The 26,406-nt window shown below is 39.4% G+C and overlaps 1 protein-coding gene across 2 annotated transcripts; it reads right to left on the bottom strand.

Annotated features, from left to right (window-relative positions):
* Positions 1 to 1,248: 1,248 nt before the first annotated feature.
* Positions 1,249 to 22,531, bottom strand: LOC144532498 (gamma-adducin-like). Of its 2 annotated transcripts, none has more exons than XM_078273287.1 (15): positions 22,359 to 22,531; positions 15,630 to 15,867; positions 14,496 to 14,640; positions 13,665 to 13,816; positions 12,977 to 13,057; positions 10,910 to 11,059; positions 10,466 to 10,609; positions 9,580 to 9,678; positions 7,816 to 7,989; positions 6,227 to 6,487; positions 5,919 to 6,035; positions 5,222 to 5,311; positions 4,876 to 4,999; positions 3,146 to 3,238; positions 1,249 to 2,975 (listed from the first exon to the last, which is right to left on the bottom strand). In XM_078273287.1, exons 2-15 carry the CDS (start codon positions 15,828 to 15,830, stop codon positions 2,731 to 2,733), a joined length of 2,076 nt encoding a protein of 691 aa, XP_078129413.1. In that variant the 5' UTR covers positions 15,831 to 15,867; positions 22,359 to 22,531; the 3' UTR covers positions 1,249 to 2,730. The 2 variants fall into 2 exon arrangements, with proteins under 2 accessions (XP_078129413.1, XP_078129411.1); XM_078273285.1 differs by lacking the exon at positions 22,359 to 22,531 and adding an exon at positions 16,697 to 16,927.
* Between the last annotated feature and the right edge of the window lie 3,875 nt (positions 22,532 to 26,406).

Raw genomic sequence — 26,406 nt, 5'->3', positions numbered from 1 at the left:
CTGTAGGTTGGTGTAGAATGTAACCCCAACTGGAGTAATCTGAAAAGCCCGAGGATTACACCAGTGGCTCGACTGTCACAGAGGAGGCAAAGTCACACGGTGCTGTTGTGTGTGTGTGTGTGTGTGTGTGTGTGTGTGTGTGTGTGTGTGTGTGTGTGTGTGTGTTTATGAAGGAATGTGGCAAATATCCCACACTGGTCTCCCACTGCAGGGAGTAAAAGACATATGGGATGTTGCTGAAAAGAAAAAATATATATATCTTTTATCAGGAGCTATCTATCTATTATCGATCTGATGCCATCATCGCACATGCTGGTGGTCTATAGTCTCAGATGAAACATTGTGCAGCAGTAATCCCCTGTTGTTCTGAAACAATAGGTGCACTTTGCCCTGAGGTCACAGCAGAACACTCAAGCGGCCAGACGTGTGTCACCTGCTCCGTCCTCTCCTCAGCACTGTCAGGACACGGAAGAGCTCAGTGCTCGTCATCCATACATTGTAAGGGATTGTTCAGATAACAAGTTTGGAGCCTGGCAGTGGTCATGCATTTTATGTAAGAAGAAAGACAAAAGTTAAGAAAAAGCCTGTTCATCATTCGCATTGATTAGAGAAAACTAATTCCAGAGCAATTTATTCTTATTAACTAGCAATCTTTTTTTGTTAGCATAAGACTCATAAGCGTCTTACTTCAAAATAATTTTTTTATTTTGTTGTTTTTTTATGTTCAATTAAATGCGCTAGCTTTTGACCTCATCTTCTTGTGTGTATGTCATCTCCTAGGAGAGGTGTGTGTAGGTTGGGGGTGGTGTAGGTATAGAACCTGTCACTCCCCCAACATGAACACCTGTTGGAGACAACAAATCCCCTCTTTGTCACCTCTCAGTGGTTTACCATGACAACGGCCATTCATATAATGGCTGAAGACTGATTATACAGCTTCACACGGTCAATTATCACTGAACACAGTGCATTGTTTTAGAGGGATGCTGTTTTTGTTTTTTTTTAAAGGGGAGGCTGTGTAAATAGTTTTATAGAAAGCCTTATTTCATACTTGAGGTGTTGTGTAGTCTTTTACAACTGGTTATAGTTAGCTGGAGTTTCACACCACACCATACTGAAATAAATGCATAATTATCCAACAACATAAAGAACCCTTCATGTTTGAAACAGTATTTGAGTAAAGATAAGAAATGCTAACATCACATACCTTTCAGCCAATAGGCAAGAGAGCAATAAAACAGTTATGGAAACATATCCGAGCTTTTATTACATCAGGTTGAAGGCAATTTTAAAAGGACCGACTTTGAGGGAAGGTGACTGTAATGTAAAGCACCATGAAGGAAACCCAGGTGACACAAATAGCAATGTAAACAATGCGGGGAAATACAAGCACTAGGCACACAAATTACATAAGTAATACAATTTGTAAACACAATGCGCTGTGCATGTTCACTAAATAAGGAGCTTAATTAAGGTGAATAAAAAATAAGATAAAAGAAGTGTTAAAATAGTGTTATTAGATTGTACTGTCACATTTCTATGTTTCATTGTTTAACATTTGGTTTAGCGTAACAAAGGAACTTCACAAAAACAGACTATTTACAAAGGCAAAGAGTTCACTCCCTTTGGGTCAAAACAAATCATTCACATTATTGACTGGGATGTAAATATATGATCCTCTAATATACTTTATATCAAACTCTAACAGTGGCTATGAAGACAAGCTTTACCACAGCATATTGCCATCAACTGACAAAATGAATCAAAACCTCCATCACTTTAAACTTTCTGTGATTCAGGCTTGGCACTTTCATTGTCGACGTCCAAACAAGCAGTGATTTTCTGTCAATTCTGTAAAAGTCAAACTCATAAACATCAATATGGAAGAACCATCACTTTGCTGGGCTCTTTCTGTTAGTCACAGTCAATTCCTTGTCACAATTACAATAAAGCAGCAACCATGGGAACAATACCTCTGACATAAATGTAAAACCAATATGAATTATTTCTGAATTATCAATCACAGCATGTTTAGTATAAGAGTTAGTATACAAATTGAATATGTAAAGACTATCAAATCATTTATGTAACTATCAAACACTATATAGTAATACCTATAATATGAACCAACATATATTACAAGATAGTATCCCTATGAATACATTCAGATACAAATCGTACTCCTTAGGCTGAACGTTGTATAATCTTAATTTGTCCAGCCACTGTTACACTACTAGTGTGATAGTAAAACAATTGTAAAAACAATTTTCTTAGCTTTCAGTATACATTCAACAATGAACTTGTGCAAAAATAAAAAAAATAAATCACAAATACGTAACTGTAATCTGATGTTTTCATAACCTTTGATATCATTTTTAAACCCCATTAACAATATGGGTAATAACAACCACGGATATGCAGTTTTGCGTTTACTTTTCATTTGATTTCATTTTACTGAGCCCTTCAGGAGTGGTCAATCACAAATTGTCATGGGGAAAAAAAACTTCCATATTACCGTCTTCTGGCACATCTTGGAAAAACTTTCACATGAAATAATAGCTGTGAATGAGGGAAGGAATATGTGTCAAAACAACACAGTCCTGGGAGACTTTCTGACTAAAAGATAGTCTTTTCTCTCATTTCACCTCCCTTCAACAAGCCGAAAATTAAAAAGGCAATTCAGATGTTTTTTCCTTGCAAAACACTAATTGTTATTTACAGTAAATGCCCTCAGGCTTCTGTTTTTACTTTCTCATCCTTGTTTTTCTTGCTCTTTCTCAAGAATGACGGTGTGCGGAACTTCTTTTTCTTTTTCTTGGGGGACTTGGTTTGGCTCTCCGGGGTCTGAGCCTCCCCCGTCTTAGATGTAATGGAGATTTCCACCGTTTCCGAAGTGCTCACGCTCAGCTTGGATACCTCCATGCTCAGATCCTCGTCTGTCTCTTCCAAGTAGTCTTTCCCATTGGGTATTTTGTCTGTCAAAAGATGAAACCAAGTCAGTGAGGAAGGATGTGGATAAGAAATGCATTGCAGTGTTTTTTTACATGTGACACAAGATGGAAATAAAACAGAAACAAACAAGCAGCTACTGCTAACAATTTCAAATAATAATTAGTTTAATGCCTATTGACTAGCTGGTGATTACCTTTAGCTGGCGTCATTATGGGAGAGAGGGAGAGGGAGATAGTAGAGCCATCAAATGTTGTCATCTCATCTGCATCAGTGGCATCATCATCTTCTGTGAAAGGATTAAAGTCATCAGGAGTTAGTCATTCATTATAGCCGGTACGTTCATGTGAGTGAGGCGTTGTAGATGAACAAATTAATATCGCTCAGAATTGTATTTTTTCACTTTGGCACATCGGTGCTTTAAGCTAAATGTTAAAGTCAGCATGCTAAAATGTTCTTCTTAGTTTAGTGTTTGCATTCTAACATTTGCCAATCAACACTAAACACAAAGTACAGCTGAGGCTTAGGCAAATATTATTTTTAAATGTATTTGGTCACGATTCAATATATTGCAATATATTTCGATACTGTGCATAAGGCGATATATTGGGATTTTTTTAAAGTATAATTTTAGAAATACTAATATTTAAAAAAAGACATAATGTTCATAGAAGTCAAAAAAGTTTACTTTAGGTAAACAATTCAGTACACAGAAAATCAAACTGCCAGTTTGGGATTGTGGTTCACAGGTTCTTAGTGAGCTAATTTTTATATGCTAAAGTAGGCTACATTGTTAGCTTCTAGCAAAAAGTCAGGCACTGTTAGGCAAGGACACTAGTGGTGCGTCTCAGCATAGCCATCTAGCGGTAGGGGGATTTAAACACAACATAAACGTGAACCACTCTCTTACATGAATATTTTTGAACGTTTAAAAAATATATATCGATATTTCCTTTTTGAAAATCGATACAGTATTGCAAAATAAAATATCGCGATACTCAAGTGTATCGATTTTTTCTTAAACCCCTAGCCACTACCATTGCAAATAAGAACAAAGAACATTGAACACTCTAGGCTGGTTTACACAAGGTTGCTGCATTTTATAAATCTCTATTAACTGCTACTAGAGTGCTACTCTATTACAAAGCAGATGTAGAAATGTTTCCTTCCTGCACACACATTTCTTCCTTATCTGGAGTCATAACCAGGACATGAGTAGTTTGACAAGACCGATGTCTTTGCAGTTCATCTCTCACCATCCCTGTGAACTGACTTCACAACTCAGGGAAGAGTGAAACCATGGACTGCCATTTTTCTCCTGCAGGCATTTTTGCAGGAATATCCTCATTTCAGTGAATGTAGTTCCAACATTTCCTCCAGGCAGGACCCAAGCACTCTGACTGGACTAATTGACTGCCTGGACTACGCACTAATTAGACTGCTTTCATGTGGCTGAAATTAGTACAGCCAACCGTTGCAACATATAAAACTACAATATAATACCCAATAATAACACGCAAATAATCATCAAGTAATTTCAAATTCATGCAATAAAGTCTAATATGTCTTTCTTAATTTAAAAGTCAAGTCAAGTTCAATTTGATTTCATAATTCTTCTGAATTCTGCATTTAATGGGTCCTTAACTTTCATTTGAACAATTTCTTGTTGGCCTTGCTTGGTGACGTCAGAGATTGCTGCTAAACTGCGCGATTAGCTTTGTTTCTCCATCTCAATTTCATTCATGATCTCTGTGACCACATAGGATTAACTTCAAAACATCATACACTTATAATCTACATGGGATGATGTCAGATATGAGCTTGTGTAAACCCAAGTAGGATTAAATTAAGTAGAGGTTTTCTGTGCCTCTAATGAGCAATGGTGCACTTTAAGGCTTTGTAATGGTAAAGAAACAGTTTGACTACCTTCTTGGCCTTGCTGCTTTCTTTCTACCATGCTCTTGTATTCCTCGAGCACCGTCTCTGTGAGCTCATTGAAAGGGTTGGGGGGCAGAGAGCGAGTCTGCTCCTCGTCCTCAATGATGAAAGCCTGATTGACAGAATAGAATAGAAAGACATTAAAAAGACAAAAGGCACCTGGTGTAATGCATTTTTCAGTGAACAGAAGTTATTGCTCCTTTGGCACATCAACCACTGGGGTTTTGAAAATGTGCTTAAGCAATTGAGAAAAATAAATACAGTGACACATTCTATATCATGCAGTGTGGTTGCACCTCTGACTATAACTTTTACAAATGGTAAATATACTCACTGGGCCTTTTATGGTGTCCACAACAATGCCTGCTAGTAACTGAGATTTTGGTCCAGAAGTCATCAGGTCACCTCTGTGCTGTTCTTTTATCTGAACACATGTATCCAACAAATTCATATTACACTTGGTTCAGGAATCTTTGACATTACATACAGTATCTTAATGCCATACTACACCTGCGATTACAAGTTCAGTTGGTCAACAAAACAATTATTGGCAACAATTTTGAAAATCAATCAATAGTCATTATACAAGCAAAAAAGTCACTGGTTCCAGCTCCTCAAACTTAAGGATTTCTTGCTTTTCTTTGATATATATGACAGTAAACTAAATGATATAGGGGTTTTCGACATTTGGTTGAATATAACAGCAGGCGGTGGAAAATTATAATTATATAATATAATTATAAAGGAGGCAAAACAATTAATCGAGAAAATAAATGGCAAATTAATCCATAAAGAAAATGTTAGTTGCAGCCCTACATGTCAGAACATATTGGTCAGCATCAATTTATTGAAAAACAAGTCTATTTAAACACTATATTTGATCTTAAAAACCAGGTGTGTTTTTTAAAATAACAGCTTTAATCATGATTTAATACAGGCAATAAGAATAAATGAAATTAAGTCTTTGTGCGTCTTTGGTGTTGAGAATGAGAACATGTATGTAGTGTGAAAAAAATGATCTTTCAACTGACCCGGTTCCTCTTATCCAAAACTTCTGTGGGATCAGTGTTGAGTGGGACAAACTGGTTGGGGTCCTCGATCTTTATTGGTGTGCCGATGCTATTGCCTGGCTGTGAAGACTTCATCCACTGAGAAAAAAAAGAAAAATTGGGGAAAGAACTCAAAGATTTAAAACCTGTATTTATCAAACTGGCCACAAGAGGGCAGGCTAATACAAAGGAATAGCAGCTAACCATATCACTATTTCCTTCAGAGGCCAAAACAGTAAGAGCAAGATTATTGCATTTCTTGTTACAGTTTGACATGAAAATCAACGCACCATGGTCTTGGTCCTGGGGCTGACATCCCCGCTGGGCGAATGTTCAGGAACATTGACCCTCAAGTAGCTGTTGGGTGAGTTGAGCCACCGAGTCCTTTCTCTCTGCTGTTTCTGCACCATAAACTTGAAGGGGCTACGCAGACCCAGCTCACTGTCCTCCGGTGGCACCGCTGACACAGTGGCAGGGATCTCTACGTCGTTCTTAGAGCGGGGTTTTTCACGGACGATGGGGTTCCTATAAGAGTAGCCTGTTCTGTAGCCCTAGAAGGTCACACAAAGAGGAAACATTATTTTAACCTACTTACTGAACAGTTTTTTTAATTTTGCCAGACCTATTAAATAAGAAACATCAACCACTAAAGATACAAAATTCAAAGGCTGCACAGGCCACCCAAGATCCACTTACACAATGCTTCTAAATATTTGAGTGCGCTGTATATACAAACAGCGTTTTTGCAGATCTGCCAGTTTCAGAGGGAAAAGATAAAACTTTTTATCTTTAAAGCAGTGTGTTGTTAACAATACATCAAAGACGAGACAACTAAAAAAAACTATGGGAACTTGCAGTGGGTGCAGAGTGCAGTCTGTACAACACTACAATCAAAACTGGCATTTTCTCGCAGGCAATATGGCAAGTTTGCCACTGAAAATGATCCCTGCTTTGAGCTTTGATCACCACAGTGTGAGAAGGCCATCATTTATTCACAGTATTGTTCACTGCCACCCAAAGCACAGTTTCCAAATGTTGGAATGATTAGTAGCACTTTTTAGGTATAGGCCTGATTAACATATACATTGTTATGAACAATAGTATAAAAAAAACTGTATCTGTTACCTCCTTTCAGTTAGGGAAGACATACTACTAATCAAGTTAAACATGCACAGAGATATACATCGCGTTCACCACAACTAGCACTCCACCCTCTGGCATGGACAGACAGCCCTCCTGTTGTTGTTGTTGCTGCAGTGAGTGTACTGGCATTTTCCCCCAGCACCATATTCAACAGTGTTGGAGAAAACGCCAAATCCGATTTCCAAATTGAGTACACTAGAGTCTTTACACTAAGTGACTGTGTGGTGTGTGTGTGTGTGTGTGTGTGTGTGTGTGTGTGGTCGCGACTGCCCACAGCACGCAGCACCATCTGGAAGCTATGATCGAGAGGGGTGGGCAGGCTATGTTCACACAGAGCTAAGACAGCTGCAGCCCACTCCAGCCACAGTTGTTGGCGAGACTGACACTCAAACAGACAGAACATGTCAGGGGCTGGTCATTAGCAGTGTGGTTAGAAGAGCGGGGTTTAAATGAAACAAGACCAGCAGACAGCATGTTAGCTACAGACAAAAAAAAAAAAACATGGTCTGACAATAATTACAAGACTATCTGTAATTGTAGTGCACAAATGTTCCCACATTGACAGCTATCATAAAACACTATGATCCAATTACACAAATCTTTTTTTTTCAGATTATATTAACAAAAAGCCTATCTAGTTTCATTGTGTTCTCTAATCAGACACTTCCCGAGGAAGCAGCTGAGACAGGAAACTCAAAGTATCATGGGTAAAAGGCACAGGTCAGGGTTCACTTACCAGGTTGTCCAGCATCCTCATTAGGGACTCGAGCTCGGCCTCGCCCACTTTCCACTTGACCTCATTGTCCATCACCAACCCGGCAGCAGCCACTCCCTGGGTCAGGGGTTTAAACTTCTCTCTGTCCAGCAGCACAAGGCTGTCCACGCCGCCTGAACACCTCAAAGCATTCACCTAAACAAAGGCAACTAAATTATTCTGGCATACACAATTTTTACTTTTGGAGTTACAAGCCAAATCTTGATTCTGTGCAAATTTACTGACAGTTTTCCCTAATGCATTCATTAAAATGCTGCACTGTCAAAACGTACTTAGACAGGGAACATTAGTTTCAGACTGAAGTTTTTTTCTCTTCCAAGATACAGTAGGATGTTCATTTCAAAAGAATTGTGATTATATGTCAGCTGGGCTGTCAACATGCATCAAAAACAATAGAAAAACAAATACAGTCCAGACACAGCAGGATAATGAAAAAACAATCCAACCGCCTCCCTGACACAAAGCAACAGGAGTTTCTCAGAAACACTGCAGGGTTCTGACTGTACACAGTGCTCTCTAGCACATATTTGACTTAGCTTTGTTCAAACATTCTGTATTTTAGACATTTGCTGTGCTACCATTTCAGGCACTGCAGTAATACTTTGCTATTTGCAACTGAGTCTGACTCTTTCATAGAAGAAATGAAAAATATTGCGAAAGGTGAAATGTGAAAGATTATATACGTTTTATACACATGAAGTTAGCTTATAAATGTGTAAAAGTGCATCATGGCCACTAGAGGTGTTGAAATTAATCAAATAATCGGCCGGGCCATAATCGATTATTTCTGTTTACAATTTAATGTATGCCTAACAACCTTTCTGTTTACATATTCTGTTATGTTTTGCACATTCAGGAAGTGCCATGTACTCAGTGCTGTAGTATGGCTCTAATAGTAAATATGTATTTGACGCATCGTGATGCATCGAGATATCGAATCGAAGACATGATAATCGTAATCGAATCGAATCGGGAGATCAGTGAAGATTCACATCTCTAACGGCCACATTGACTACATTTACATGCACATAGTATTCCAGTTTATGCCTTTATTCCGAAAAAGACAATATTCCGACCAAGCTGTTTACATAGCTAATGAAAGTGAATAGTCGACTAATACTCCTGTTTACATGTAGCCGTGCAAAACAGGATTTTTTTTTTTTTAAGTTTGGTGGTGGACTTGTTGGAGCACAGCGATCCTCTTTCATTCCTTCAACCTCCTTGAAAAGGTCAGCGTTGCGATGTTTGCACATATCTAAAAACATGCTGATATTCTAAGTCTTTCATAATGTTTAAAATTAGCTGTGTTTCTTTTCTTTTGAGCATGCATCTCTACTGCAGCTGGACTCTTGAACTGTTGGCCAATTGGTTTGCGTACAACAACCATAGCAACACACAGAGCTGACCAAAAGCCGTAAACAGGCCATAAACTGCGGTAAAACCCCCGATAGAGATGCATATTCCGAATGCGCTGTATATATGTCTAAAGAATGCCTCTAAAACCCGAATAATACCGACATATTCCACAGGCCTTATTTGGAATATGCTGTTCACATGACCTGAATCAAATTCCTGAATATTGTCATATTCGGGATATAGGGGGTATATTGGTGTGCATGTAAACATACTCACTGAAGCTTACAAACTGCTCTGACCTGAATGGTGCATTTACATGTCATTACCATGAAGTGGTAGTATCAAGAATAGAACTCAAGCTTTTTATACCTGGATTTCACAAGCTTGCTGTGAGTGGTACACGTAGTGAAAAGCCTCTTCTACTGTTTCCCCCAAAGCAAGCAGCCCATGGTTCCTGAGGATCATCATCTGAAAAACACAGGAAACATTTGAGCTGCCTGATGGCCCACCATTATCACCATGAAACACTAAACAAATCCAGCTCAGCTAATACAATAGCATATCCAGATACGCTAATGAACATTCAATACATTAAATGAGACCTATTATCCTTTTCCATATTTTCTGTCATATCTAAAACGTTTCAATGTCGGCTGATCATATTGAACGTGGCCAAAGCTTCGAGTGAGAAAAAGGTAAACGCGAGAAGCTCAGATATCACTGTTCTAAACAGGTGTTTTTTTTATTTTTTTTATTCTTAATGTAAACAGACAGACATTCAGCAAGTCATGGAAATTATTATCCTACAATGAAACATTCCAGTGTGTAAAAAAAAAACATACCAATCAAATGATATACATAAAAAAGTAAATTAAATATAAAACATGACAGATATAAGAGTGGTATCAATCTTCTCAGCAATTAAAGCGTATAAGCTTAAATACATTTTAAACTATTCTATTAAAAGGTGTTTCTAATATTCTGTTCCCTTCATGTATTAGTACTAAAACACTGAAGAAAATGATGTTGGTAAGTAAAACAAAAAGGTGTTACCTTTTAGAAATACATTTGTGTAACATACTTCAGTTAATTCATTTGCATTTACTAACCAACATGTATAAATAACCTCACATACAACCAGTTGTGCATACAGTATAATGTAATAACTCATGACTTCTAGCCTGTAGTTGAAAGCCTGCTCTAACCCATGAGAAAGTGAGTGTGTCACTAATGGAGTCCCTTGGTTTGACAGTACCTTGGCAGTAGGGCCCAGAGCTTTCTGAAACTCCACCTTCTCCTCTTTATTACCCAGGCTTCCATGGTAACCAAAGGAGCTCACGTCTCCCAGAAGCAAAGCCTCCTGAGATATGGGCAGGATTCCACATTTCATCGAGGACACCTGTTAACATGGTATAAAAGCAAGTAAGACTGTGACGCACCAACATATAAATAGAGGCCTTTTTTTGTGTGGCTATCAGGCACAAATACAACTTTACACAGCGATGTTCAGCATGTGCTGTGCATTTTATAGCCAAACTTCAAAGGAAATTGTAAAAGCGTGTTACAGGCATCTAAAATAAGTAGCAGGGGGCTGCTTTGAATTCAGTCTTTTTTTCTGGTGCAAAATAAGTATTTAGCAACAGCTTTTATGCTTTGATTAAGATGAAGCTCATTTAATATCGGCCTGGAGCGTACTTACAGCAGCTGTAGCGGGGGTATGTATGTGGATGATACATCTCACATCAGGGCGCATTGAGTAAATGGCGGAATGAGGAGCAAACCCAAAGTGGTCGATGCCCAGATCAGTAGAACCCTGGTCCACCACCTCACCAATTATGTTCACTTTCACCTACACATGGCAGAGAAAAAGAAGAACCATTTTTGACTCATTGTTATTTCAGAAGATGCCAGAATAATATTTTTTAGGTAATTACATTCAGTACGATTTAACCATTAAAGGCTGGTACCCTGTGGAGTTTTCTTGTAAAGATACAAAGCTTCGGTGTACATTCATTCATTTCTAACAAAAACACATTGTTTCTATCCTTGAGGCCTAAAAAAGTGGATTTCTTTTGTAAAACATTTGCAAAGCCATTTTTTTTCATATTTTGGAACCTCCATCGTTTACACCCATGTTTTCTAGCTAGCTAGCATTCTTCTACTTCCCGGCCTTTTGCTTGTGCATTACTATGTGTATCGCGTCATCCACATGCTTTTGTGTGTGCATGTGTGTCCTTGTGGGAATGCATGACATACTAGTGAAGCAGGGATCCACTCATAAAACCAGACTGATCTCACTAAGTGGCGTATGTATGACTATGTATCAATTCGTATGCCGTTTTTGTATGTTATGAAGACGCATAATCGTTTTTTAGCATGTTTATCAACACCGTTTGGCCTCCATTGACATACATTACATGTGAATTTTCACCGTAGCAAGTAGTATGAAAGGCCAGAGGTTGGTTGGGGTGGCAGATGGGTAAAACACAGGACTTTCACCCAGGAGAGCCGGGATTGCGTCCCGCGTGTGGTGTTTAACAACCTTAAATAAAGCCTTCCCCAATGTTCTTTTCCTAAATCCAACCATTTATTGTTTTCCTAAGCGTGTGACGTTGGTCACCGTCGTGTTTTTGTCATTTTTTAGTGTTACTAAAGCCTTTACCAATATTCTTTCCCTAAACCCAACCTTTTTTTTTTTTACACGCGTGTGACGTTGTTCTTGCGATAGCATGGCACATTCTCGCGATTGTTTACATCCGCTGTATACAGCGTAGTGGATAGCTCAAAATGCGTACAGACAACACGCCATTTGGCTTTAGGAAAGTGGCGTGTATGTTTACGCAAAGTTATGATGCCATGTTGCATAAAACATTGCTGCTGCATTTAAGGCAAAATGACTTCTTCATCATCTACCTTCTATAAACATGACACTGCACTAGCATCTATGTTGATGCAGTTTGTTAACACAGCAAACACTGATACTCCAAACAGCCGGTCAAATATTTACACATCCTACATTTTATCAACAATCAAGACATAAATTAATTTTATAAATATAAATCACTTTCTATTTCATTGTAAATGATCTAATTCAAAATGATCAATCTAATCAAACTACATACTGTATACAAGTAAATGTTTTACAGTTGATGTTGCTAGCACTGTTTTTATATAATTACCATATTCTGTATCGGCTGAAGTTGATTTATCTTTCAGTGGTGCTTACATTTAATAAAGCAAGAGTCCAATTGGGATCTGAGCAGATGCCAGTTAATATGGTCTTCCATACAATGTTTTTGGTATTTGGTAGGACTAAAGACTCTAGTTATTTTTTGGAGACAAATGACAACTCATATTTTTACATATTTTGAATCGAGAGAGACTAATGGTATTTGAGCACTGTAGTTTACTGTTGGATACATCTAGAAACCTGTAGGAACTCTGGTGGAAACAGGTCTGGCAGACATAACATAAGTTGAAAACACACATGCAGTATTAACATCAGAGGGATCTGACCATTCCCATTAAAATAAAAAATAAAAAAAAATCTTACTGCACTTACACAACATATTCCTTTCTTAAATTTTAACATTGGAGGGTATTCATTCAATGGATTGTCAATGGCATAAATTTTGATTTCACGAAAATACAGAAATTCACATTCACACAGAAGTGTTTTCACATTTTGCCCAATGCATGATGAACTTCCATGACAAAGCAGTCTGCACTCATGATTGAAAAATAGCAACAAAGCCATTATTCTTACCAAATTTGCTGCCGTCACCTCGGCGAAAGACAGACCTTGTGGACTAATAAGAACATGATCCTGCTCTTTATTGACACGCACCTGAAACAAAATTAACACATTATTAAAATCCAACAGGTACAATGTAATCAATAACACGAGACAGACATTCTGAATTGTCTGTAGTGTTACGACGGTGTATAAACAGTGTTTGCCGTTTTTCTACCTATAGATTAATTATTGTCAGTGTCACAGGAAACCATATCTCTACTCTGAAAAAAGTTCTTTAAGTTGGGTTAACAGCTACTCAGAGCAGGGAAACCATTTTCACAGATTCAAGGGTACAGGAAACTCTGAACCACAAAGGAAAACTCTCTTCACTCTGAAAAACTCAAATCATTGTGTGGGTTAATAAGAAGTACTTTCTAGGTTTTGTCTTTTGGGAAAATCGGAGCTTTATAGCTCAACATCGTAGGTGTTCATCACATATTTCAGTATGAGTTCTTGCTGTTGGGGAGTTGTAAATATTCACGAATCTGACTTTTCCCAACCATAAATAATATATGGGCTCTGAAAATAATGAGGTATTCCCCATTAAGCCTCTTAGTAGCCAAAGAACATGAGGCACACATAAAGATTCACAAACCTTGTGCAGCATACATAAGCAGAGGTGTACTGGAGCAGCAAGAAGTTGTGAAGTTGTACTCACAGTAATGTAGGAGCTTGTAAAACGAGCCCAGCTGAAGATGTCAATAAGCCTGTAGAGGCTGGCCAGCCTGCAGCGACTCTGTTTCTCCCCTTTGGCAAAGGAGGGAGACTCGATGCCATACAAGTCATTGACTGGAGTCACCATCCCAACGCCTGCCACAAGACATAACATCATCAGTAACTTGGTGATGCATCAACAACATCTACAAGGTTGTTTACACGGTTTGCTTCCACATAAAGTTAAAACATGCCAGAGAGTCTCTACAGCTGAAGCTTAAAAAAGGCCTTTCTCAGAATTCCGAGAAACCAAAGTGTATTTCGGGCTTTAACACCATATAAGGGCATTTAATGATACAGGACCCTATCTTTTGCAGCCACTTTAGCTTTTTAAAAGAGCAGATCTGCCTATGCGACCTCATAGCCATTTCCTACAGCGACGTAGATGTTTCCCAAACTTACGGTTTTGATAGTCACGCTTTTTCAAATTGACCGTTTTGAGTGCTCTGTGACCTCCACAGAAACTTAAGGTCAAGAGGAAAGGCTAACATTATTAGCATTGCAAACTGCTGTAATTCATGACCAAGACTGGTCATGAGGGCTGCTTAATAGAAACACTGACAATGAAGAATGCTGTCAACAGCTTTCTGCCTTTTCTGCTGTTTCAGGGTTGTTCAGTGTCACAAGAGTCTGACAATTCAGCCTCTGACAATAAAGATATTCAGCCTGCATAATGCACACAGAGTATACACAGTGAATGCTAATCAGGCCCGAAGAGAGATAGATGGTGACGTTCACACACACACACAAAACACTGAGACACACTGTTACTCACTGATTGGCGAAGTCAGGGGGCCAGCCCCTCCCAAGGTGTTGGCCATGACCAGGTCAGCAATCTGTCTCAGAGCCAGGAGACCTGTAGGGTTGTTGCCCTTTGTCATCTGGTCATGAATCAGGCCTTCCAACTCATCTTTAAACACCTGTAGACAAAAAATAAAGAGTTTTTTTATGGTAAAGCTCCATTAACCTAGCAACACTTTAAACACAACCTAACCTTATGCCAACACCTCAGGATGCCAGGGAGCACAGCATGCTTATTACATCTGTACACAAATCAAATCACCAAAGACCACTAGAAACCTCTTTGTATGTCTGTGAAAAGGGCTTGACTAGAAGCAGGGGGATCGCATTAAACCTCACAATCAATCTGTGAGTCTTGAAACAGCACTTTTTTCCCTCTGTGCTGCAGCTAAGCTCCAGCATTCTGCTTCATCCCACCACGGTTCCCATGGTGATGAGATGAGCTCCACTTGTTGGGCTTGTTATGCAATCGCAGATGAGTGTGGGCTTGTCTTATTTCTATGCACTTCTATGATACAAGGAGCATACTTATACTTCATTGAACCAGACTGCACTTCTCTGTTTCTGTACATAGGTGCAGACTGAAATGCTACAATTAGGGCTACAACAAAAAATATTTTCATTATCGGTTCGTGGTTTAAGCTATTAAGTGTCTGAAAATACCCATTTAATTTGCTTGTTTTGCCCGACCATCAGCTCTAGCTTACAATACAGATATTGTCTATATTAAGTATGTAAGAAATGTATTAGAATATGCAGCCTTTCTTACTATAGAAACAATTGGTTAGTACACATGTAATAACACTGGTAAAAGACCAACGAGATGAAACTGATATGTCAATATGTAAACACACATACAGATGGAAGTTTATCTGCCACAGTGCCAGATTTCATTATAGCTGCAGCGTAAACACACAGCTAAACTCCTGTTTGAGCCAAGCAGAGTGTATGAATTGATCTTTATATAAACAAGAAAAAACAATGCATTTCAGTCAGTCTTGAGTGAAGGTACGGAATGCCTCTCCAGCTAAAAAAAAAACATTATTACTCATACACACTGAATGCTTGTGTGTAGGAGGGCACTTAGACGTTGCCGCGGGCTACATACCGGACTCTGCAGGATCTGGGTGACCCTCTTCTTCTGCTCCATCATGTTGAAGTCCTGCTTCAGGTCTGGCGACATATTCCTGCTGCGGAGGTACTCTGGGTCACTCTCGTCCACACGGTCGAAGTAGTGCTCCTTGGGGTCGTTGCTGGACAGGGACAGGGTGAGAGACCTCGCCGTCTGCCTCAGCTCCACCAGACTCATGTCTTTGCTAAACGGCCTCCTACTCTTCCTCTGGAATCTGTAAGAGAGGATGAAACATCACAGCTTACTTTACATTCAGGCTGTCAAGGCAATGGGTGTTGTTTTAACAGAAAATATACTGTATGGGTGCTGTGGTGACTCATGTAATTACAGAGATGGAGACAAAAGTGAGGAGGACATTGTTATATGATGGATGCCGCTTTGTGAGTACAAAGCTGTTGATGTGCAAAAAGGATGCTGCTGTGAATATAATGAAGGTACTTTTACAGAAGTACAGTTCAATAACACAACAATAAATGTGAACGTCTTACACTCACAGACCCAACACCTCTTATTCTCACAAGAACTTATTTTCTATTACTTTGTGGGTCGGAAAAGTTCACTGTCTCTCTTTCTTCTCTATACACATGGAGGGAGGCCAACTCATAAAGTGTGAGATGAAAGCAGACACTTCTATCGTTCAGCCAGCAGCTATAAAGCATTGTCAATAGTAAACAAAGGTAGGCCTCATGTAAATTAGCCATCTTGAATAGCAGTTAGCACCTTTAGTGCTGCTGTGGTACCTGGATGTGGGGGTGGAGGGACACAGGACATTCAGCCAGGGCTACATTACATTAGACCTGCAAATAAAACCGTTTCACTACACCAAACCGAATGTAAACTTTTACTGCGTGTTTAGTAGCAGCCTGTTATCCAGAGCAGGCGATGCATGGCGTCAAATTACAACTTTAAACCATTTATACTACGAAAAGTAACGCGGGGGGGGTATTAGCCGAAGCTACACTTTGAGACTTGTACAAGCTCCATGAAAACAAAGCGAACACAAACCCACGAGGAGAAAACTGTTATTGTAAGTTGAAAATTACCTGCAACAAAGTGCTCAGTTCGTAAATTAACCGACTCCGGGCGATGTGATGTTGAATTTCTCCGACAGAGGCTCCAGAAATGTGAATAAACCAGACGGATGTTATTCCCGATTCGGATAGCTACATGGTGGGAAAGAGCGCAACTTGGTGCAGCTACAGTAACCAGACGGAGCAGACTGCCTGCTGCGGGTGAGTAGTAGTGAAATGAAGAGTGAAGAGTGGGGCTGCACGGAGGAGGATGTGGGTGTGTTTGTGTGGGAAAAGGAAAAGTGACCATGTGACTCCACTTATCCACCCACTAGGCCTTATGTATGCAGCGGGACAAAGGGATGGCCACTCAGGATCAGTTCAGCTTTTCAGGCTCTTCTTTACAACCACACTGTCGCTCTAGGTTAGCGACCTTATTTATCTCTTGTGGTATCCTTAATATCCCACAAGGAACCTTATTATAAGTTGCTACAGTTTAAAGCAGAGTTTGGGATTTTTAGATACGTCTTCTTTCTGTGTCTCTGTATGTGTGATTCAACAAGTCGTAGCCTACCACTTAATTTCATAAATAACTGACAGGCTCGTGTGTTATCACAGCCCCTCAGTAGAGGTTTTATCTTAGCTGTATGGCCTAGCCATAACAAAAACACAGCACTTCAAAGCCAGAACAAGTGCTTCCCTCAAAAAGCGAGTGCCTCCACTAGAAAAAAGGTTTTCCAAAATATAGGATGTTTGCTCTCAGAAAGCAATGGAACACAGATGTTCTCTCTAGGAAGAAAGACTATAGCCTACCATTTCTGATTATTTTATTCAAATTACACTTAATCCCACAACTGCAAACTGTAATGTATTCTGATCACTTTCATGTGCCACATACATTAATATTTGTTATTTGAATTAATTCACTATGTGCATCACGCTGAATCATATCAGACATATATTTATCCACCACTTGGTCGCTTAGAACAATTAAATGATCATCACTGAATCTGCTGTCTGTGCTTTCATGGAAGTCATATAGCACATAAGGTCATCTAATGATAATACAGCGATAATAACACAGGTCTGCTAATGGAGCCTCATGCTAGGTTTGAGAAAATACTTGCACGCTGCTTTTCTTCAAGTGAATTAATGTGGCTCTCTTACTATGCACGTGAAATAAGATTAAAGCAAATGTGAAACTGTGCAGAGTTATCCTTGCTAAGAGAGCAGGGATCCCTTCTCTCTTTTTTACACCTCTCAACTCTTTTCTGCTGTGCTGACCAGGCTCTCCGGAGAGAATTGTAGCAGAATTCAAATAGTGAAGGCAACTCTGGAATCTCTCATTTTCTCAGAGTTATTACCCCTTTAATCACACACAATCAGACACACCAACACAAATATCAAGATTTAAGAAGTAAGAGAGAGAAGTATTGGATCACTGACTGACATAACAATGCCAGGAAACAGAGTGGAGTCTGGGAGGCGGAGCAGATATGTGGACATATTGGTTGATGTAATGAAAAACAGAACTTTCTCACTCCAGAGCTGTGTGAACCCTCAAACCCTGAAACCCTGCCTCCCTGTTTTCTGGCAGAGCTCCCAACGAAACCACATACAAGCTTAAATGTCTGCACACACATACTCACTAAACACACACACCACATCCTCCCACCCGCCAGCCCCCGCATTCTTGCTGACTATTTGAACTTTTCAACGATGGCAGTCTATCTTGGGAGCATTGACCAAATGTCAGATGTTATTAGTCAACGTCTCATTCATACAGATTACTGCTCAGGTTAATGATGTCCATAGATAAAAGCACACCTTTGTCTTGTCACAAACCAACTGTAACCTCCCAAATAACCTCCACATGCAGACACACAAATGTTGCCTGGATCCACAGCCAAGCCTGTGAGAGAGACATCAGTACAAAGAATAATGACCAGTACCATGTTGTGGTTGAACTTTGATTGAGCTTAAGAAAGAAGTCTGGCACTGTGGCAGGCAGAGCATGTACTGAGAAAGTAGGGATACATTAAGCCACATTTGACCTGCAAATTCTCTCTCTCATAGTTTGGTCTCATCTCTACTGCTCATGGTTTGAGGTAAGGTTTATAACGGCACGAGGCTTGTGCTTTATCTGGTTTTTCCGAATCTCTGATATTTGTCCTTTGACAGATACATGATATAGCCTATGGACTGTTCAGGGTAGGGAGAATGTAGAGGAGGCCACTGAGCTGATGGCTCATGATACGGTCGGCACTGTTGTCAACGTTTCAAATTGGTAGAGTAACATTATTTATGTATGGGTGTGCGTGAATTGTAAATGGCAAATAAGTAGAAAGTTCTGAAATAATCAGTAGTGGAAAACAGGACCATTAAAATGAATGATTTAACTTTATAATATGATTTTTAAATATCATTAATTGTGTCATTGAAGATACATTTTACTCCAGTGATTTAATATTGCACTTCTGTAAAGTTGGTGGACTTGTGAGAGATCCAGTCAGGCTCCTTGACTTTTAGACTTTTAGGGTTTAAGCTCCAAAAATGCTGGATCCTACACTCCCCATAATGCAACTCGACGGCGTGTTTAATTAGACCCTCCCTGCCTGGTAAACATGCATGTCTTTCAAACTCCCCCCAGTTTGAAAAGCAGACTTTGTAAACGCTTATAAATTAGTCTCCATGCCCGATGTGAGATCATCCTAATGGCATAACAGTGACATCATCTGGGTTCATTTGCCAAAAGCTCCTTCAGAGCCACATAAGACATTTTACAACTGTTTTTACAGGTTGAGTAGTACTCCTTGTGACAAATAAACTAATCATTACTTGACTAATCATACTTATTTTTAATCTACCAGTTGATCCACAATAATTGTGATGTTGGCACAGAAAATATTGCAAGCTCTATGCAAAACAGCATTTCATAATTTTTCATGCCTCATTTTTTCCCATGATCCTTTGATAGCTTTGGGCTGTTTTGTTCTCAGGTCTTTAATATTAATTTCAACACATTATAACTGATGATTTGTATTATTAATACTGGACTACATCAAAGCAGACTTTAGGTGATTTGGTGTTTGGTTCATTGGATATTATTACAATGACTTATTCAAATATTACATTTACAGCTCAGTTCAATCTCGTACAGCTGTTAAATTCTGTGGAATGAAAAGAAACAGAGAAACAGTCTCTTTCTTTGGAATCTGCAGTCTCATCTTCAAGCTGACAGATGATGGTCTAAATTCAGATTGTACTCTCAGCAGGTACCACAGATGACACCAAAGTACAAGAATAATGCAACAGAGCCTGCATCAGTGGATCTTTGTTATTGGGAACACTATATGAATAGGCAGACAAAATCATCATCAAGGTTTATTGGGACCACTCAGAAAGTACTGCAACATTCAGAGCAGCAGATGTACATTTTTATCACGATTGATGTGGAGGGGGGAAAAAATGACATCTTTGTCTCAGGCCTGTTCCCAGCATGGTTGCCATGGTAACTGATGCTTATGCTGTCTCTTGCCTGAGGCTGAATTAGGTGAAGAGTGAATGGTTTACAGACAAGAGGCTGTTATCTGCAAAATGCATTAAAAAAAGGAGCCCTCTACCAGTTCATGGAAATACAATGAGGAGAAGCAAATATAACACTAGTTATTCTGCCTCCTTGACTGATTGTTCTTCCTTGTAATTAGAGCACAAGGGAAAGACTCATTGTATTCCCTCATTAACCAAAGCCATTATGTATTGATATCCTAGAAGATTGAATTTACAACTGTTCCCCTTCCAACTACAGACATCTTTAAAATATTGGCCATAACCGTTCAGAGTTTTGCCACCCATCTTCCTGATAACCATTTGTGGTAGTTATACTTTGGCCATTGCTGGGGACATTTTTTATCAACTCAACCTGACCCTTCCCCTGAGTGCAAGCAAAATGATACCGATCTAGGAAGCTTAGATTTTGTTTCCAGATCCAAATATTGAAATGATTTTGAATCATTTCACCATGTCTTCCCAACACTGCACATTGTCCGCCCTCAATACCTGAACGTGATCATGGACCAAGAGTTTTACACCACATTTGACATGCCTTCCATACTCTCTAAATGCTCGCAGAGAGTAACTGTTTTTGATCTACCTGTGTATGCATCTGTCTCTTGGTGTTTATGAAAGGCACTGTCTAACTTGATGGAGATTTGGATTTAAAAAACAGATCAGAGCATTATGTAAACGTCCATAAAGTCAAACTCCTGGGAATGGTCTATTTCCGAATCACAATCAAAGGTTACTGAGAGGGATGTAGCTGCATGTCCTTGACTGGAAACAAGAACTTCCCTACAGTAGTTTTCTAGGAATACTGTACATTAAAATGCACATTTGCATTAAGCCAGACTTGCACACAAAGCTCTTGCATCAACCTTGTGAGTAAGGTTGGAGAGAGAAGAGTTTTTTATTCCTGCTACAAAACAATACCATTGTTACTTTATAACTTCACACAGAATATATCTCTGCACAACTTGCTAAAATAGTCCTGCTACACTCCCACAGCAGGGTGGGTGGCAACAACAGAGCACACTTTTAACTTGAAACAATTTACATTGTTACAGTTGGATCGGTGCCTTCACAGCTTTTGGGTGTAGAACCGCATCGGCACACACATGTCATGCACGTAATCACACACACACACACACACACACACACACACACACACACACACACACACACACACACACACACACACACATAGATAGAGATTGACTTTGTTTATCTAAGTGGATGAGGTGGCTGTAGTCCATACTGTGGTTGTCTTTGGATGGCCTCCATGTTGGAGATCTAGTGGTTAGTGTGTGGCTTACTTTAACTCAGGGCTGTAGTAGCAGTCTGGCTAACAGATCCCTCATATGTTGTCACAGCCAACACTCTGGGAAAATGAAGGGTTGATTTTCAATTTAGTAATTGAAAAAAAAATTTCTGTAAACCACTAACATTTATGCAAAAACCTGACATTTACTACAAACCAAAAAATGCCCAAATTTAGTGCAGTAAAAGAATGCCATTTATTATGAAATTCACTGGGCAAGAAGCTGATGACATCATAAAACTTAATCTAACGTAATATTCATAAAATGTGTAAAAATGTGAACAGGAACAATCCATTGCACGGGTGAAAGGGTTTGGGTCACGACCTGCCTTTTCAGTTTTATGGCTGTCTATAACTCACATCACCAGGCATACATATTATGAAATCCTGTTTCTGCCTCAGCCCCACATCTAAAGTCAACAAATGCTTGTTCAGAGTAATGTTTCTACAGGGTGACATTAATTTAAAGCAGCTGTTTGAAGCCTCGGCAGCTGGAGTTGACATTGCAGATGCAGACAGGCCTGTTTAGCAATGAAGATCTACAACAATGTTAAAGCTAGAGAATGCTGTAAAAGTAATCAAATCTTAACGCAAAAAAAGTTAATGCATAGAAAAATATACACCATGTCTTGATGTTTTGTAAATTGTTTCACAAAAATATATATCACATAAACTGTCCTTTATCTGCTATCAGCGCATTGAAACTAGCCTCTTACTCTCCCAAAGCTTCAAAGCCCACAGATCACAAAATGTGCTTTGTTCTTAGCTCCAGCGAACGCCAGCTACAATGATTAAAAATGTAAAAAGAATACAACTTACAGTGTTGGTAGTTTTTATCCTGCAGTATAATTCTTCAGGTTTTCTTCAAACTCCCATGGTTCCAGCAGTTGCTAGCTGTTTACATTATCACTTTGAAGGGGGTCATCTGGTTTCCCAGAAGAAAGGCAACTGCTGCTTTGCCTCTGATCTCCTGAACTCCCTCGGCTCTTCTGTGACGGCGGCTGCCTATTCTCACAGGAAAGCAAGGAAACTTGTCAGAGGAGGTTCTGGAGACCAAGCTTTAAGATGGGACTGGACGGGATGAATAAAAATGGTAGGGGCAAGCTTAGTATTGAAGGTAATACTAAATTTTTTAATAAGCAGGAATAACTTGCAAATCTGTATCTAACCATAAATGGAGGAAAACTGATGCAGTCTCCTGTCAGGCATATTTTTCCTCTGCAAATTGAACATGCTTCATGTTTCTAAATTTTGCTGTCGAGGAGGAGATTGCACAGAGTAAATGCTTGCCCGCTATCACCTCCTCCCACATACTCTATAACAGTGAGTGAGTAGGATGTGCTGCTCTCCCTCTTTCTGCATCTCCTGAATACATCAGGCATCTGAAGAGAAGAGTGCATGCTATTGCTGTGGAGAAGATAGAAATACAAGGCAATTACATGCTATAGGCAGTAAGCTACAAATTCAACTATAGCAACAAATGCACAATGATGATAAACGATCAAACAGTGTATGTGGGATGCATGCCCATGATAGGTCAGTCTGGGTGCAGTTAGTACTTATAACCCCATCAAGAAACACCAAGAGAGTGAAATATGTTAACCTTTCGCGCAGATTCCAGCTCAACAAGGCTCTGCCGTGATATCTATACATGATACATCTTTAATATTTATGTTCTCAATAAACATGAAAATTATCCATCTAATGAAAATCCAGATGTTTTGAAGAGAAACCAACAGGAAACTGTCCTCTGATGATTTTATTTGAGTTGGCAGCAGCTTATGAGTTAAATTTAGAGATTTCTCTTTTCCTCCCCACTACGCTGTTGTTGTTGTTGTCTTTGCACAGGCTGATAAAACATTCATTTCCTGAGCTTTCTGCAACCACTGAACCACACCCACGGGACGGCCCCCTGCCAAAGAGAGCACCCAGCGAGGTCAAAGGTCACACTCAGATGAAGAGTTATTAAAATAAACATCTAAATGGTGAGGCTCAGACACTTCCTCCATACAGCCATAACTTTGAGCAGTTATTGCATTTCTGTTATACCAACACACACACTCTCAAAGAAAGTTTCTAAAATGATGCCATGTCTGGTAAAACTTGTCAAATGGTATTCCTACACGACACTGCCATCTAGTGAGGATTCTGCAAACATAATGACAGTAAAAGATGTCACTTCTCCCCGTTTGCCCTCCTGTCACAAACACTTGTGCTCTCTTTCATGTGGTTTTTGGACAGGCTGAACCAGTTATCTGGAAAATCAGGAAAATAAGAAACTCAGGGCAGTGGAGGCAGGGAACGTCACTCTGTGGCTGGTAGCTTTGGGCTGTGAGGTTTCGTGCTTTAGATTAGGGCAAAAAATACATCAGTTTGTTTCTGTGAGGAGTGTCAGTCAGATATGTTGTGTTGTTGATATGCTGGGGAGAGTAGAACTACAACGGCAAGTGTGTCATTTTTAATTTTAAGGTAAATAAAAAACTATTAGTTTAATGAGAAAACAAGACCAGAAATGACAAGAATTCCCTAGCAATGGTCTATATTTAAATAGACAGGAATCTATTAGATTGCTATATGAAGTTATTCAAATTTAGACAATAAATCATACATATCAGAGGTCAAAGAAGTCAATCCTTGCAGCAAAATGACATGGTTTCTGAAGGATCTTCTTCTGTTCAGAGAAAAAAGTGGTGACATGATCACAAAAATTGGCTACAGCAGGACATCACGCACCATATGAGGGAACATGTCAGGTATGTTGATGTAACAGATGTGACAAAAATGGCAAAAATAACTCGGTTTCATATGACAGCTTGTTATGTAAGCTCTGCGAATGACTTTGAAATGCATGAATGAAACTAATTAGCAGCGACAAGCTCAACTTTTTAAGGAGTTATCAAGATTGGTTAAATACATTTCCGTTTAAGATGTGCGTCTATTTCACAGATCTGAATCCTACAAAGCAATAAGTAAAAAACTGATTTTGCCCTCTTCAGAAGGCACAAGAATATTGTTATATAATAATGTTTCAATTAGGTATTCATGACTGAAATCAAGGATCTGCACAGGTTAAGAGATTTTTCAGCAGATATTTTACAGAGGAAGGCGTTTGTACAAGTGACTGACTTGTCAAAAGCACTGGCATCACACCTAAGCATCACCTCAAAACATGTAACCGATCACACACACCTTTGAAAGGCTGATATGTGTAGCACATCACCGTAATCTATCTGTGGAAGGATGATCATCTGATGGCAGTGACAGAGATAGTCTGAGACAAATGAGCTGCCTCTTGTCAAGAAGACACGCTGGAGATGAGACTTCTGGTTCTTTCTTGAGCTGCTTTCATGTAGGTAACAACATGAGCGTGCCCCACCATTGTTTGACTCTGCTGCTGTTACTTATCATAGAGCCCAACAGTTTTGTAAATAAATCAAAGCTTCTCCCTTGGGGCTACAGGGCTATGGTCTTTGTATTCAAGAGTCTTTGCAGCATGCCATTCTTGTGTTGTGCTCTTGTCATTTAAGCACTCGCCGTGATGTTTGCTATGGTCATTTACACCGCAAGCTCCTTCGACGGAAACACACAGATAGGATGAAAATGTTAATCAGACTCCCCTCATTGACTGGCTGGACTGCTCTTGGCTCCTTTCACCCTCTAACCAGAGCTCAGTGCCTGCCCTACTCGTCACAAAGCGAAAGAGGAATGACTGTGATCTAAAAGGCAAAGCCCCAACTGGGGTCACACTTTTATGCTGGAAGAAAGACAGAGTGCTGTCAGACCAGATTCCCAAGTACTTGAAGAGCAGGTTGTTGTGGTTGTGATGAAGCCAACTGGGATGCACTGCTGCCTTAATTATAGATAGATTTGGTCCTTTATTGATATTTTTTTATAACGATAGTATAATTCTCAGCTTTCATTTTCTATAATTTTTGCTGTGCATATTATGTTCAGCCTTACAATATCTGGTAAATTGGAAAAAAACAACAATTCACTTCTATAATATGAATCATTAGCCATGTGCCTCAGGTAATTTGCTTGACAACAGACAGCACTATAGCATTAATGTTTGAATAGTAGAAGACTCACTCCTAAAATGACCCTGGGTAGCCTAATGGCTGTTGCAGATATAGTGAAATATCCTTCTGCAGCACCATAATAAAGACAAAAATAGCCCCTTTTCTTTAAACAATGATACCTAAGTTATCCCAAACAATACCAATGGATTAGACAGGTTCACTCAGGAGGACATGAGGCACTTTTCCTACCCAATCTGGCTTCGTCTGTCGTTGAATTTCCCTCTACACTGCGACACAGATTGCTAAAGCCAGCTAGTTTGAGGAGCCACAATATCTCCTTAGGTGACTCCGAACCTTAATTACCCTAGGAACAGAGGCATAGATGGATATCTAAGACAGTGTCTCGCTCAGTACTCTGCTGCCTCAGAATCCATGTAAGGCAATTACTACTTCTGCAAAGAATCAAGAGGCACAGGTAAAGAAAAGAAAGCAAACTTCATTCAAATAAAAAACATTAAAAGCATATCCCCTCCTGTGATCATCACGTTATTGTCCTGCAATTCTCTAAACCTGGCCGACATCAGATTTAGTATCAAACTGAGAGGGACTTTAAGACTGCAAAGCTTTGGAAAAACCTGCCAGCACAACAACTACATTTAAAGACATAATTCCTGTTGTGTCATCTGTAAGTTAAATTGATTCCTCAGCCCTACAAAGCATTTGGAATCAAGCCTCTATCTGCCTTAAATTCATACTTATGAATTAAAAACAATAACTGTCTAATGGTGGAAATCCTATCTGGAGCACTACCAAAATGAAATCAATTGTTCTTTGGCTCAAGGCCTACC

The sequence above is a fragment of the Sander vitreus genome, chromosome 17, assembly GCF_031162955.1.
Source record: "Sander vitreus isolate 19-12246 chromosome 17, sanVit1, whole genome shotgun sequence".
Lineage (NCBI taxonomy): Eukaryota > Metazoa > Chordata > Actinopteri > Perciformes > Percidae > Sander > Sander vitreus.
Note: the sequence above shows the minus strand (reverse complement) of the source record. Positions and strands in the feature narration are given on the sequence as shown.

What these genes read in the sequence shown, in the direction of transcription:
- LOC144532498 (XM_078273287.1), bottom strand. Translation starts at nt 15,830, where the DNA reads ATGAGTCTGGTGGAGCTGAGGCAGACGGCGAGGTCTCTCACCCTGTCC. An exon ending in AGCAAGCTTGTGAAATCCAG is followed by an intron (nt 7,990 to 9,579) that starts GTATAAAAAGCT and finishes GCCTTTGTTTAG; the next exon opens with GTGAATGCTTTGAGGTGTTC. An exon ending in GCCCCAGGACCAAGACCATG is followed by an intron (nt 6,036 to 6,226) that starts GTGCGTTGATTT and finishes TTTTTTTCTCAG; the next exon opens with TGGATGAAGTCTTCACAGCC.